At 42.6% G+C, this 16,456-nt stretch overlaps 1 protein-coding gene across 2 annotated transcripts in view; it reads left to right on the top strand.

Annotated features, from left to right (window-relative positions):
* Positions 1–16,456, top strand: part of UBR1 (ubiquitin protein ligase E3 component n-recognin 1) — a 171,566-nt gene that overhangs the window by 123,264 nt on the left and 31,846 nt on the right. For both annotated transcript variants that reach the window (XM_068254146.1, XM_068254145.1), the window contains 7 exons: positions 3,865–4,064; positions 7,829–7,922; positions 11,199–11,354; positions 13,801–13,898; positions 14,756–14,843; positions 15,986–16,134; positions 16,228–16,283. In XM_068254146.1, the coding sequence (XP_068110247.1) occupies positions 3,865–4,064; positions 7,829–7,922; positions 11,199–11,354; positions 13,801–13,898; positions 14,756–14,843; positions 15,986–16,134; positions 16,228–16,283 (841 nt within the window). The remainder of the gene's footprint in view (positions 1–3,864; positions 4,065–7,828; positions 7,923–11,198; positions 11,355–13,800; positions 13,899–14,755; positions 14,844–15,985; positions 16,135–16,227; positions 16,284–16,456) is intronic.

The raw sequence follows: 16,456 nt of genomic DNA, 5'->3' as shown, positions 1-16,456 counted from the left end.
GCACTATACTAGCTGAACATGGGGCACTATACTAGCTACCCTGGGGCACACTGGGCACTATACTAGCTACCCTGGGGCACATGGGGCACTATACTAGCTATCCTGGGGCACACTGGGCACTATACTAGCTACCCTGGGGCACTATACTGGGGCACACTGGGCACTATACTAGCTATCCTGGGGCACATGGGGCACTATACTAGCTATCCTGGGGCACTATACTAGCTGCACATGGGGCACTATACTAGCTACCCTGGGGCACACTGGGCACTATACTAGCTACCCTGGGGCACATGGGGCACTATACTAGCTATCCTGGGGCACACTGGGCACTATACTAGCTACCCTGGGGCACATGGGGCACTATACTGGGGCACACTGGGCACTATACTAGCTATCCTGGGGCACACTGGGCACTATACTAGCTATCCTGGGGCACACTGGGCACTATACTAGCTATCCTGGGGCACACTGGGCACTATACTAGCTATACTGGGGCACATGGGGCACTATATTGGCTATCTTGGGGCACATGGGGCACCATACTAGCTATACTGGGGCACTATACTAGCTATACTGGGGCACACTGGGCACTATACTAGCTATACTGGGGCACTATACTAGCTGCGCCGGGGTACCTAGACTCCCTATACTGGGGCAACTGTGCTTGCTGTGCCGCCGCGAATACTGGGGCACACTGGGCACTATACTAGCTATACTGGGGCACTATACTAGCTGCGCCGGGGTACCTAGACTCCCTATACTGGGGCAACTGTGCTTGCTGTGCCGCCGCGAATACCGCCCCCCCCCCCCCCGGGCCCCAGAGAAAATTTTGTACGGTTACCGGTCCCCGGGCCGAAAAAGGTTGGGGACCCCTGCTATATGGTACTTGCATATTATCCTGTCTACCGATATTGACTGCCTGCTGTTTAAATATGTGCTCTCATTTGGAAACCTACATATCCTAGGCAAGCAGAGAGTCTTGCCTTTCATTTACACTCAAATCTGTAATGGGTGTCCCGCTGCACCAAAAGGTTGGGTAAACTTAGAAACTCGAAGAAAAGTAAATCCCGACGTTTCCTCTGTAGTACCAGTCTCCTGTTTTTTTCCATTGTCTCGTTGATAGCCTCTCTGTTGTAGCCTATTGTAACAGAGATGCTATCAACGAGACTTAATGGAAAAAAAAAAAAAAGGAGACTGGTCCTACAGAGTAAACGTCGGGATTTACTTTCTTCGAGTTCTGGAGGTGAGAGCAGGCAAAAACAAGGGGTCAATCTTGTTACCTCCTACAGTCTAGAATATAGACAGATTATCAACACTATTAAAAAAATATTTGCTTGTTTTCCACTCCGATCCGAAATTACATGCAGTACTCTCAAATGGGTGCAGGTTTTATTCACGAAGAGCCACAACTTTAGGTATGAGCCTCTCTCCAAGCTTGTTTCTTAGTAAGGAGACAGACTCTTACATGGCTAGCATATCCAGGATCTTTTAAATTTGGTTATGGTTCTTGCCGATATTGTGGCGTTCACAGCCAGGCACGCAAGTTTAGCACCCTTACGATCTGGAGAGAGTTAGATATAAGGCAGTATAGTAACTGCCAATCTTGTAATGTAATATATCTGGTCACGTGCCCTACCTGTGAGCTACAGTATGTTGGCTGCACGACAAGACCCATACAACAAAGGATTTCTGAACACTACAATGGAGCAGGTAGATGTATCCAGAATGAGGCCTACATCAGTAGTGTTTCCAGACATTTTCTGCATGTACATTCTGGGGACATGACCAGCTTTAGATTCCAGGGCATAGAAAGGCTATGTCCACCTAGAAGAGGGGACATTTATAGGCTTCTACTGAAAAGGGAGGCTTTCTGGATATGGAAGCTGGGAACACTTCTCCCCTGGGACTAAATTCCAGGTTAGATCTCAGTATAATGTATAGTATATATCCTCTTTCTCCACCCCTTTTTTTTTGATTGGTTACCATTGACACTGGTTATTTCTGACTCTCCCTTTCCATGCTTGTCAACAGTTGCCAACAATTCATTCTTCTTCCAATAATTAGCATTTTGATTTCTATACTATTGGATGCACACATTATTGACGCATGTGTTTTGTATGTGTCTTTACATTCGTAACAATTGTAATATTGACTTTTTATAAGAGATTTATACTGTGGTCAGTGCTATTTTAATATGTATATGTATGTCTCTTTAAGATGGGACACACCCACAGGTGTGTCCACCTGCCTATATAACTCATGCTAGCACAATTTGTTGTAAGCTATGATTAAGGCGCCACACTGCTCTGATATGCGTGAGTTTTTACCTGTACATTGTGCTGTTGGAGTAAAGAATAAAGCTTTCCTACGTTTACCCAACCTTTTGGTGCAGCAGGACACCCTTTACAGATTTGCTTGGATTTGGTGCTTTGATTCCCTGCTTCCATTTGGCTTCCAAACGTGAGTGCAGCGGCCTTTCTGTGACTTTGTAATAAACTGACGTGAAACAGTGTTAATGCACTAAGATAAAAACAAGGAACACCAAGAGCCCCAATAGTGTAATATGTACTGGTAAATGGTTACTAGATAGAGTAAATATTAATACTCACAAACCAGGGTTACCATTAGGCAACCACTGTAAAGGCAGGTGGGGAGATTTTCCTGACCCCACTCAGGAATAAGAAGTGGCTCTCTGTAGATGAGAAAAAGAGGGTTCAACCCTCCACCCAGGGTGGACTCAATATTATGCAGGAGAACAGAGGCGCCAAAAGGATAAAAGGAAGCTAAATGAGCTTAAATACCAAATTCTTGGTAAATAGAGGAGGTAGTGGTGGAGTTACCTCCTCCAAGTAGACACACAACGACTGTAGTAAACACAGTCGCATATTTGGAGTTCATAAATAAAATCTATTGACTGTGTTTACTACAGTCGTTGTGTGTCTACTTGGAGGAGGTAAGTCCACCACTACCTCTATTTACCAAGAATTTGGTATTTAAGCTCATTTAGCTTCCTTTTATCCTTTTGGCGCCTCTATTCTCCTGCATAATAGTGTTAATGCACTGTTCCTGAGTTAAGGGGTGCTGAACAAGGGGTGCCCATTGCGCCTGGGTGCTGAGCCCACTGAAGATCTGCAGGAGGGATAGAGTTCAAGATGAGCATCCAGGTGCTTATTATTGTATGATACAGTAGCTCCAGCCCTTCACAGTACTCTCTGCCATTCTGCAAGTACTGCAAAAAGGGAGAAGGTTTAGGCCTAGTTCACACTACAAAGCACAAGCACTAAACGTTTTTTTGAGTGAAATTTTTACGTTGTTACCAGCGTTATTATGCGATTTGCATATTTTGTAAGCGTTTTTGCCATTTGTGATTTTCTGTGTGCAGACAAACTGTTTTTTAAGCAAAAGTACTTAAGACCTTCAGTTCCAGTTCAAATATTGCACTTCCACTCACAAAATCGCTGTTCTAAGGGCTTTTTTAAAGCAATTTATTTTACTATACCATGAATTGAAGCACAAACGCTCAGAAAATGGTGCAGGACCCGTGTTTGCGATTGGGAAGAAAGCTCATCGCTCTGTTTATTTTCATTTATTTGCTGATGATCCAATGTAGATCAAAGAACCTGGGATAATGTGGTCAATGGAACACATATAATCTATAGTTCATTGTGAATGCAGATGTTTTTTTGATTTATAATTGATTATCAAATTATTGTATGCATGATATGTGGTTATTGACCACTGTTGTAGGATTTCTTTTGTTTTTCTATTTAAAAAAAAAAAAAGCACATCGCTCATGTATGACAGTCGCCTGATACATGTGGAATGATTTGCTCTTATAACAAATTAGTACTTTTTGTTTAGCTCATTGCCAGCTGAAGAAGGCCCAAGAATTGCCTTGGGTCCTAATCGGGGCCCGAGTCTCCTGGAAAAGCAAGAAGTGACTTGCATCCTTTGCCAAGAGGAGCAGGAAGAGACACCGGAGACCTCCACATTGGTACTAACTAGCTTTGTACAGAAATCTGCAATATTGTGCCAGAGCAGAGGCACAACAATCTCAGCTGGTATGTATTCCGTGCTCATACCAAGTAAATGTGCATGCGTTTAAAACTGGGTTATGAACTTTGTGTATACAATATTGGGGACGGTGTTATGTATATTTGTTTTTGGTTGCATTAATACTTAAAATCCAACTTTAGCAAAAAAATGAACATGACGAAACACACCCTTACCTAATACTATAGTTATATAAAAAATAACCATACTTTCATTCTGCACTAAATGTGGCAGTTATGCCACCATTGCTCTCCTCAGACCAGGCTAAGGCTGCATACACACTTGAGATAAAATGTAGAGAAACCGAGAGCCCAATATAGTGTAGTATGTTAAAATATAAACGAAGTAAGGCAAATCAGTGAGCAGAATATACTACGAACGTGGGTTACCACACAGTCAACCACTGTATAAGCAGGTGAGGAGATTCGACCTGTCCTCACTCAGGGCTAAGAAGTCGCTCTCTGTAGATGAGAAAAAGGGGTAGATCACCCCTCCACCAGGGGTGGACACGATTTTGCAGTAGAACAGAGTCGCCAGCAGAATAAAAGTGGATACAATTTTTAAAAATTGCTAGGAGGAAGTGGTGGACTTACCTCATAAAGCAGACACGAAAGACTGTCTGAAAAGTAGCAATCACATTTATTATATAGTACCCCAAAATTGCAACGCGTTTCGCAGGGCGAGCCCGCTTCATCAGGCAATAAACGTGGGGACAAAACAGAACAGAATTCCAGCAATAGCAGGTGTAGTGCCTCACCTGCTATTGCTGGAATTCTGTTTTGTCCCCAGGTTTATTTCCTGATGAAGCGTGCTCGGCCTGCGAAACGCGTTGCAATTTTGGGGTACTATATAATAAATGGGATTGCTACTTTTCAGACAGTCTTTCGTGTCTGCTTTATGAGGTAAGTCCACCACTTCCTCCTAGCAATTTTTAAAAATTGTATCCACTTTTATTCTGCTGGCGCCTCTGTTCTCCTACTGCAACACTTGAGATAAGGCTTTGGAAAAGGCAAGATCACAGACCAATGTTACCCCCTTCTATGTAGTATGAGAGCCATACTCTACACCGTCTATTCTATTGAGCTGAACTCCCCATCGGATAAAAATTTGCAAGATGCTGCACACAAAGATGCTGTACACATTCAACAGGTCAGTATCTGCAAAAGATCAGTTCCTGCAAAAGATCCGTTCCTGCAATATGCATTCATTGTCTATGATATCTGTAGATCTTCATACACACCTTGTTTAACATCTGTATATCTGACAATAATCTGCAGATCTGAAAATCCATCCTGGTGGATCTGATCTGCAGATGAATGTCTGATAAAAAAAGGTATGTATGAGGATCTGCAGATCTCAGACTATGGGCTGGTGCACACCGAGCGGCTTTTTCAGTGTTTCTGCAGCCGCGGATCCGCTTGGTCAATGTATCTCAATGGGGTGGTGCACACCAGAGCGGGAGGCGTTTTGCAGAAACGAATCCTCCCGGGGTGAGGCATTTTTTGGATTTCGGCGGCATTTCTACCTCAATGTTAAGTATAGGAAAAACGCAAACTGCTCTGAAAAACGCCTGTTCAGAGCGTTTTTTGCCGGCGTTTTTGTTACAGAAGCTGTTCAGTAACAGCTTTACTGTAACAATATATGAAATCTACTACACCAAAACCGCTACACAAAACCGCAAAACGCTAGCTGAAACGCTAGAGAAAAAGAAGAAAAAGCGTTTCAAAATCTGCTAGCATTTTGCGGATCTGCAAGCGGTTTTTGGTGTGCACCAGGCCTAAGAATACATTTTGCAGGAACTGATCTTTTGCAGATACTGATCTGTTGAATGTGTACAGCATCTTTGTGTGCAGCATCTTGCAAAGATTTTTATCTGATGGGGAGTTCAGCTCAATAGAATAGACTGTGTAGGTATGGCTCTCATACTAAATGGAATGGGGTAAAATTGGTCTGTGATCTTTCATTTTCCAAAGACTTTTATCTCAAGTGTGTATGTAGCCTTAGACTATGCATGTGTTCTGGTGTTCACTCTCCTAGAGTTCAATGACTGTTTTGAGATTGGAGGGAAAACAACGTGCCATTTTAAGAGTTCAACAGATAATGTAACATTTTACTTGACACTCTGTAATATTGCTATTTTATCATACTTGCTGTCCTCCCTGGCAGCTCTGTTCGTCTTTTATCTTCGCCGTTAGGAAGGCTTCAGTCATGTCAGCGGGCTGCTCAGCACATGCGCACACTAACCCTGTTGGGAGCATTCTGTGCCTGCGCAGGTAGTACTGCACAGGCACAGAACTCTCAGCGATGGGAGCAGTGCAGCACGACTGGCTCGACTGAAGCCTTACTAACAGAGAAGATTGAAGACGATCGGAGCCTCCCAGGAGAACGGCGAGGGAGCCAGCCGAGTACATGGGACTAGAGGAACCCCCAGGTAAGTATACATTTTTCTGTTTATCTTGTCTCAGTACACTAAAACACAGCTAGCCTATGGATTTTTAACCGGAATTGTTGGCCTTCCATTTAGACAGGTTGATTGGATTGGACAAATGTTTGCACTCCTCAGTACATGACTGCATACGCCACATTTGATTTCATTTTGTTTGAGTGCTGGTTCCTTAGGTTGATCAAGTTTTTGTCTGTGCTGCTGGGTTTGAAGAAAATAGGGATATTATGTTCAATACCATCTTAAGTTTCTCTTACACCCCTGCTACATATGGGATCACTTAGTTTCTCCTTTTTCCCTTCTGTTTATGATACAATTTATCATCAATATGTATTGCTATTTTATTTTACTTGGACGTACACCAGGTACATGACATATGTTTAAAGAGACCAGCATATTTTTTCTTTTTTTTGCTTTCTTTTGATCAGAATACAACTTCAGGAGGTTTTGGTTATGGTAATCACTGCTCATAGCTCTCTTCCTTACTGTAGGTTAGATTTATGAAGACAGGCCCAGACTCTGTGCATCAACACACATCCCTCTCTTTGTGTTTGCAAGAGTGTATTCATACAACCGATCTATTAAGACAACAGCAGGCTTGGAAAGCAGACCCTGCATGGGTTGTGCTGTCATATTAAAGCTAAGGTGGAATGTTTGAACTCAGGACAGAAGGACCAGATTTTTAGCAGCAGGGATCCACTACGCTAGGCAGGATGGAGAGGCTTCAGACCGTTTAGCACATAGTGGAAAGGTATAAGATAAAGGCAGAAACCCCATACACTGCTCAGGACAGCCAAGTAAGTGGCATCGCATACAGGAACATTTGAACCATGCATGTGCTAATCCCTACCAACTCTGAGATATTCCATAGAAGCTGTGGAGAGTAAATGAGCTAAAATCCTTTGGAGCTTCAAGACCGATAGCGGCCAGTCGACCAGACATTGTAGTAATAAAATACTAGACATCTTCATTGGTAATAGTAATTGCAGTGATAAAGTACGTAACGCAAGGTATAAGTAGTATGCTAAAATAAGAGTTTCAGGACCATGAAGAAGAAGAGAGGATGTGGAAAGTGGTGGTCTAAGTTCAACAGATCCCAGGAACAATATCTGGGCTCTCTGTCCAAAAGCATGCAGGATATTGCACAAAGCTCTCAATCTCCCAGGTCTCTGGTACAGGAGAAAGACCCACATCCCACAGGGGTCAGGAGAGTTTATGAAAGACATAAATGGATTGTTTGTGAATGTTTTTAGTTTAATCTCTTGCATTGCATCGGTTTGTATGGCACCGTATAAAATCAATACCATTTTCTGTTGTCTCCATTCACAGACTTTGTTGATCCTCTTTTCACAAGGCCAGAGTTGTCTGTCGGAACTTACTCTGGAGGTTGTGGTCACGTGATGCATGGAACTTGCTGGCAGAAGTAAGTGAATGGCCTTGAATTACTAAAGCACAGCTAACGTGCCAGCAAAAATTACTGGTTAGGCTGTGTACAATGTAGACTATATTATTGTACAGATCATTCCATAAACTGATTACAGCATATAGAAAATTGAATTTAACTGGTCTTTCTATTGCTGAATCTTCTTAATCAATTTTGTAGAAAACCTGACCAAGTACCTGATCAGGAGATGAACTATAAAATGGAGTATTTTTTTCCCATATTTTTTCATTTTAACATCCTGCTCATCTTTCTGGCATCAGTAGTGTCTGAATCACACCTGAAACAAGCATGTGTCTAATTCAGTCAGTCTTTAGTCAGTACACCTGATCTGCATGCTTGTTCAGGGGCTGTGGCTAAAAGTATTAGAGGCATAGAATCCGCAAGACAGCCAGGCTATTTGCATTTTTAAAAAAGGAAATACATACTTTATGTAAGCTTCCAGTATTCCTTAAAATACACCAAGCCTCCCTGGCATTTAGTAAGATAAATATGCACTAGTAAATTGTCCAGTTACTGGAATGTCGAGGCTGTGCCTGGTGTCTGAGATGGCACAGCCTTGGAATAACATTTATGCAGCTTTGGCAATTCCTGCATGGGAATGTACCAGATATCTGTGGGTGGGTTTGTTCTCTATGCCTGTCGCCACTTACCACTATGTCTTTGATGATAACATGTTGCTACATCTGGGACAATTCTTAACCAGTTTTATGTAGCTAGGCATCTGTTTTCACTAGGATTCATTTCTTCAGCAGATGTGATTGTCTACCAAAGGAAATCAAGAGGAGATCATTTTCACATTTGCCATCAGACATGTATAGACATTTGACTATAGTAGGGATTAGATTGTGAGCCACTCTGAAGGACATTTAAAGGGAATGTCCATGCTCCATAAAAAAAAAACTCTACTTACTCTGAGCTTCCTCCAGCCCCTGGCAACCAACATGTCCCATGCCACAGCTCTGCTCTTAGCTGCCGGCCTGGGGTCCCCGGCGGTGCAGACGCCGACCTCGCGTGGGGCCTCTGGTGCCGAGGTTGACCCCACTTGGGGCCCTCCATCTACAGTCTTAGCTTTTCAGTGGTGCTATACTGATCTTCTATATACTGTATGCTTGGAATAGGGTTCCTTATTAAAAAAAAACTCTCATACTGTGTATGTCCTTGTCAGGTTTTGTGGCGCCATATGAATTGTTGTGTATAGAATGCTTGGTGGGCTCAATGTAAAACTTGCACCAGGGCCCAAAGCTCCTTAGACACCCCACTGGGACCGTTGATTGTAGAATTTGACTGTGTATCATCCCCAGTTTGGCACTACTTGGTGAATGAGGCCACCATAGGGGCTTCTCATCTTACTTTAGTTTTGGGGATTGTTTTTATAGATAAAACATTTTTGTAAAACCATAATCCAGAGTGCTTCTGACTTGAGCGTTGTGCTGCTGGGGGGATGCTGTTGGTGGTGGGGGGTTCTTTATTATTTTCTGCACTTTATTAGCTCCTGACAATTTAACTCAGATGAAACCTGTCGAGCTCTGTTTAGCACTGTAAATCTGTATTGAACTCCCTGATCTATGTACCTTCTCGCAACTTAAACCGATTTGTGGTGTGGCAGAAAGCCATAGGTGACCATTGAGGGTTCAGACAGACCGTGAGTCATAACGATATTTTATCGGCTCTTTTCTGACCTCCTGTCTCAGTCACGAGTGGTTGTACACTAAATCTCCCACCCCATTGGCAGTATATCTGTCAGTGCGTCCTAGACCTATGTTCATTGTTTGGGGTCTAAGGGCCAGCTACACCCCACTCACCGTGCACTCAGCACGCAGCTGGTAGCAATATGTGTATGTGGGGGGGAAAAGCAATGACACCCGTCCTGACGATGCTGAATTAGCAATAGGTCTTCAAATTTTTGAGCTTTCAGCTTTTTTTTATTAATAAAAATATACAGTCTATTAGATTTTATTATATGTATGTGGCAATACTCACCACTACCCCTGTACTATTTAGGAATTTTGAGCCAAAATTGACTCCCGTGTGGCATATGTTGTTTTCCTGTACGCTATCGGCTTTGTTTTCATCTATTTATCCCTCGCTGGATCACATATGACTGACCTTCTTTGTTCCATCAGGAATTTCTAATTTTATTATTTCAGTTCTTAAAGAGGAGCTGTCAGCCAAATTATTTAGAAAAAAAAATGCATAAGTAAATAAATACTTGCTCTACTTAACATATGTATTACACTGTTCACGTTTTGATTTTAGTGATTTTTCTATAGTAAAAAAAGAAAATCCTTCTTAGGATTCTCCATTTTAATTGTGTCTATCTGGAAGCCAATTGTGATGTCATTTCCTCCCTTAGGGCTGGAACCCACTAGAGCAATTTTGTGAGCGTTTAGAGAGCGATTCAAACCGCTAGCGATTTCCCTAAACGCTCAATTAATGTTAATGGATAGACCAAATTCCACTGGAGCGGTTGCGATTACCAAAATCGCAAATGCAGGACATGCAGCATTTTTGAGCATTAGCAATTACCATTAGCGTTTCTGCAATGTAAAGTATATACACGCTGGCATAATCGCTCGTAAAAATCTACACAGAGCGATTTTGCTAGCGTTTTTACATTACTGCACACTGTAACAAAATTAAAATTAATTGAAAGGACCAATCAGAATTAAAAATGCTAAGCGCTACACAACCACTGGCAAATCGATTGCTCTTTTTAAAATCGCTACCGAAATCGCTTACAAACCGCTCAGACAAAATGCTAGCAATTGCGATTAGCGGTAGCGTTTTGTAGTGGGTTCCAGGCCTTACTCTCCTCTGCCTGATTGTGTATGCATTGCCGGCCCTCCTCCCAGTCTTCAGGCACTCCCACCCACCTCTGCAAAAGAAAGTGCATTGTCTCAGCATGAGAACTATTGGCCAATCAGAGAGGAACAGAGGTGTGGCAGGGGAAACTGGGCAAAGAGGCTTCAGCCAATCAGGCTGCATTAGTTAAGTCTGAGAGAAAATTAAAGAAGCAAAAAAAAGACAACCCAGCATGCCCTGCAACTTCCTTTGTACGGCAATGTATCAAATAAGAGTCAGGTAAACTGGAGTATGATCATTTATCAAGAAAAGTAATAGAGATTTTTAACTTGGACTTAATGGTTAGCATCCTTGTTACTTGTTTACCAGATAAAAATAGGTTTTTTTTTATTTTATGCTCAACAGTTACACTTTAACTTTCCTTTATTGTAATAATAATTTTATTGTGTACAGGTTTTATGCAGCCACAGAGGGTAATAGGCGACATCATCAACTTCACGTGGACCTAATCTATGAGATGGTGAAAGGAGAGTATTTGTGTCCTTTGTGCAAATGTCATTGCAACACTGCTGTGCCTGTGCTTCCCTGTGCAGCGCAACAAATAAACAGGTAACTGCCATCATGAGCCTTGTGTGAGCAGTGCACTGCCTTCTAACACCAGGGCTTATCAGATTCAGTGTTCTCCCCAGAATTTTTTACCCGGCTGGGTGGCATGAAAAAGTAGCCGGGTGTATGACAACGGGGGAATGCAGGAACAGCGCAACTCTACTTACAGCAATGGAGGAGGATGAGGAGGCAAGCTAATGACAGCCGGGTGCTTACAAAAAGGCAGGGTTTAGCACCCGGCTAAAAGAGCCTGGGAAGAACCTATTACAATTGACATGTAAATCTGTATTTACTTTATTTCTAAGCAGTACACCACATACAGCAGCCTTGTGGCTGCCCCTTGCTTTCTTTATCATGTTCTCCATCATTTTATTCTCCAAGCCCTTCTACCGCGGTTTGTCAGCATCACCTGTGTATGTTTTCTTAGACCATATCTCTGATTTTAGTAGCTGCACATCAAGAAGTTGAATGGAGAGCGGTTTTAAGTTGAATCATTTGTTTAGATAAATACCGTATTTTTTTCGGACTATAAGACTCTCCTGACCATAAGAGGTACCTAGGTTTAGAGGACAAAAATCAGAAGAAAAAAATTATATACTAAACCTGGTGCATCCATGGTGAAGCGGCATCTTGTGGATTATGCCCCCTTTGTACCTCTTGTGTCTCTCTGTGTCCTCCTGTCCCCCTTGTGTCACCCCTGTCCTCCTTGTGTCCTCCTCTATGCCCCTTTGTGTCCCCCAGTATCCTCCGTTTGTCCCCCGTGTCCTCCTCTGCATGGGCACAGTACAGGGAGTCCCCGACATTGATGTGGGATGGAGGATCGTATTGGCATGCGTTCCCAAGTCAGGAACTCCCTGCATTTGGACTAAAAGTGAGTCTTGTAGTCCAAAAAAATACAGTACTCTTTACCTAACCATGCCTTCTATATCTACATTGTACCACAAGACTGCAGCTTTTTCTAAAAATTCTTACTACATGTGTAAGGTTGCCAGTCATTCATCAGTCAGAAGGGGGTAAAGATCAGGGCTGTGGAGTCTGAGTTGAGTAGTCTCAGTCGGAGCAATTTTGAGCACCTGGAGATAGAGTTGGTGGTTTCAATAAACGGTGGAGTCGGATGATTTTTGTACAAACTCCACGGCCCTTCTAAGAATTAGACTAAGGAGTCAGAGCAATTTTAACTACCTGGAGTGGTAGTGGTTTCATAAACTCAAAGGAGTTGCAGTTAGATGGTTTTTGTCATTGTAAAGATAGCACTGAGGTAGTCTGACAGCTTAAAGAGAACCTGAACTGAAAATAAAAAGTCAAAATAACCATACACAGGTCATACTTGCCACCTGTGTAGTCTTCTCCTCAATCTCTTTCTCCTCTCCTGCGTCCCATTTATCCACTGTGATCAATGGAATTCTCCGTCCTCCATTTTAAAAATGGCCATTACCCCATAACAGCTTCCTGGTCAGCACACTGTTAAACTGTAATATCACCCACTTGAGCCATGGACATTACCTTGCACATTCAGTTGTAACTGACAGCTGCTGATATATAACTGACAGCAACTAGTATATTTCAGATCTGACAAAATATTGTCAAAACTGAAAGGGATCACTGTAAGAAGAAAATGGTGAGCTTTCGAGCGGAACTGACGGTGAGGTTAGTATGTAATATTCATTTGCAGCTACGTCATGTGTTTATTTTAAATAATTTTACTCACTTCAGGTTCCCTTTAAGTTGCAAGTAAACTGTTTTTAAACAGTGAGTGTAGGGTGGTGCATATGTGTGTGTACCACATAACTGACTGATTTGCAAAGGTCTACAGTACTGTAGTCAAAAATGACATCTTTATTTCTGTTCTTCAAAATTCATTTTATTTGGTTGAACCTGAATTATGTGACCTCAATTATCAATCAGTTTAAAACCTTTTCCACTTCTAATTTTATTGAAGATGTAACGTTGCTAACAGATTGCGGTAAATTGGTGGAGAACTGAAGTGAGAGGTATATGGAGGCTGCCACTGTTTATTTCCTTTTAAACAATACCAGTTGCTTGGCAGTCCTGCTGATCTATTCGGCTGCAGTAGTGTCTGAATCATGCACCTGTAATAAGCATGCAGCTGATCTTTAACAGATTTTTGTCTGAAACATCTGACCTGCATGCTTGGTCAGGGTCTCTCGCTAAAAGTATTAAAAGCAGTGGACCAGTAGGGCAGCCGGGCAATGTGCATTGTTTAAAAGGAAATAAAAATGGCAGCCTCCATATCCCCTCCCTTACTTCAGTTGTATACTTAAGCCTTAATGCGGTTTACCTTAACCAGTACGCTATTCAGCAATATGGTCACATTTGTCATGCCACTTGTCACTTCAGGCACTTATTACCTTATCATCCAATGTTATATTTATTTTGTTTTTTTAAAGACCTATATAGCTCATATATATGTTCTGTATGTTCTGTGCAGGGCTGAAGCTGACGCGCTCGGACAGGTATTGTCGCTTCAATGTTGGCTGGATGTGGTGGCAGCCAGGATATCGGGATACAACTTAAGCATCTTGAAAGGTTCCTTTTGTTCAATGATTGTATACTAAAGGATGGGATGTACACATATCTAGAGGGGGAATGTTAATGCAGTGGTTTCAATCTCATACATTTTCTTATGCTTAAGTGCCCAGCAAATATTTAAGTTTTGGTTAAAGGGAAAAAGAGAAGTAAATAATAAGCATCATCACACAGTCGGGAGAAATCCCGGAAGCCAGCGGGTGACAGGCAGAGGCAGTGGACAGGTAATATGTACTTTACACTAGGCAGCAGGGGGGACATTTCATATTGGGGGGACAGCATCAAGGTGGCGTTCAAGGCCGATCCCGGATCAATTTCAACATGAGATTGATTTGGAATCGCCCTGTGGTGTATGGGCAGCTGCCAGATCTCTCATCAGATTCGATTAGAGAGTGATTTGTCTTTGTCGAATCTGTCCATACATCGCTAGATGTATGACTACCTTAACCTTGAAGAGATTGGCAACAGTCTTGAATATTGTCCACCGCAGGATGACACTTCAAATTGTTTGTAAATGGCCTTATAAACCTTACCAGGTTAGTGGCCAGAACAATTGCTTCTTCATGATCATTGCTAATGTCTTTCCTGTTTGGCATTGTGTTAACAAATACGGATGATCAATGAAATGCTTATAATTCCAAGTTGATACAGATTTTATGTACATTCACGTAGGTTAGAAAATTTTGCACTTTAATTCTGGAAATGAGTTGCTGAACTACTTTTGTGCTGCTGCTGCAAAAAAAAAAAGTGTGGTCAACTTATCCCATGGATGGCGCTGATCAGTTTGCAGAGTTGACTGAGTGTGCAGCTTGCGAAGGGCTGTGATTGCTCACTCTCTAATCTTAACCCTTTTTTAGGAGTGAGAACTGTAGAAGCTGAGTTCCCATGTTCAGAAAACCAAAGTTATGAGTTCGGATCCATCCTGAGCTTTGGGGTACAGCCAATGTGAGTATTTTGTACATTTGTGCAAATGAAGCTGTCAACCATATCAAAACACTTCATTAACTATACAAAATATCAAATTGGCAACAACATGCAGAATGAAATCACCCCCATCAAAACCTAAGATCTGACTGGAGGGCAACAAGCTACACAATTTGTTAAAGTTGTGTAGCTTGTTGCCCTATTAACAGACTGCAGCTGTATAATCTTGGAGCCCAAATGTCAGGATCAAAACAGTGAACATCCACTATGAGTATAGATGTCAGGTCTCCCCGTGTGCCTATTGTGACACAACTCTATGCCAAACCTCGCAAACTGAGATGCCAATACATTCCACCATGGCTTTGTGCTCACATTTCTCAGCTTTCTCCCATATATAGGGGGAAGCACATCACCCGCAGCTGATGGATATTTGCGTTAGTGTGAAAGCAAAGGGACTCTCAACGGCGTGGTAGATTCTGTGACCGCCATCTCCTACCTCAGTGAAGGAGCTCCGGATCAATTTCTCCGCAGGGACAAACGTCACCCTGCTAGTAACCGCTGCGGCTGGAAGCGACATATAGGCGGCAGATCGCCGCGTTACTCTCGTGAGGGGTAGAGCATGAAGGCATGGGGAGACCAACTCCGCCCACATGGGTCGTGATGCGTTTCACTTCCTCAGACGTGCTATGAGAAAAAGTCTCACTCTGCTCCTACAAAGGTCCAGGCGGCGTTGTTTACTATTCACCCTCCAGGCTGCTGTGGGGTAAGACTTAATTTGGCTGCCGGCTATTACTGGCGGACAAATTATGCTGTCTTTATCGTGATTTGAGTGCCTTCTCTTTATGGCGGCGCCTGGTGCACCCAGATTTCCAGCTCCAGTTTTGCCTGAATCGACATCTGAAACCCATCAGTGTGCAGTCTACTTTTAGCATAAGAGAACGACTCCACTATAAAGGTTTTAGAAGAATTTGCGATTTCTTCATCTGGGATAATACCAAGTATACATATTTTGGAGTCACAAGAGATGAGGCTTGCCAATTTATTATGCCAGTGTGCGATAGTTTGGGACCATCTTCACTTCATTTAGTTTACAATTTGCACATTTGCTTTTCCCATTCCCTGCCTAAATGGTAATTGTTTGTCCTTTCTATGAACCATTTTAGCCCCAACCTTATGGACACCTTAAAAGAGGCAGTAATTCAGCATGCAAACAGGATATTTGAGGTGGGGGTTGGTGTTCCACCCGCTGCAACTGACCCACGTTTGCCTTTGATGACCTGGAACTCGTGTGCATACACTATTCAGATTTTTGGTAAGGTCAGAATCCAAATATTTCACAGAAATCCATACAGCTCTTACACGGTCATAGCACAATTGACTTCAATGATATTTTATTTTATTGCAGAGAATTTACTGCACGAGGAAGGCAAGCCTTTGTTTGGTTCTCTGCAGAGCTGTCAGGTAAGGGTAAGCTAGAGGAGGTGGTTAACTGAGTGGATATTAAGCAGAGGCTTCTCAATGCTTCCTGACCCTTAAGAGCATTATCTCGCAGCATCAATGTTTAAGAAGCTTTCAGACGGGGCTTATGCTGTACTGCCTTACATATTACAGCCTCTTTGTTGTTGCAGCAGTCG

This window comes from Hyperolius riggenbachi, chromosome 9, assembly GCF_040937935.1.
Source record: "Hyperolius riggenbachi isolate aHypRig1 chromosome 9, aHypRig1.pri, whole genome shotgun sequence".
In the NCBI taxonomy this organism is placed as follows: domain Eukaryota; kingdom Metazoa; phylum Chordata; class Amphibia; order Anura; family Hyperoliidae; genus Hyperolius; species Hyperolius riggenbachi.
The sequence above is the reverse complement of the archived record's forward strand: the minus strand, read 5'-3'. Positions and strand labels throughout refer to the sequence as shown.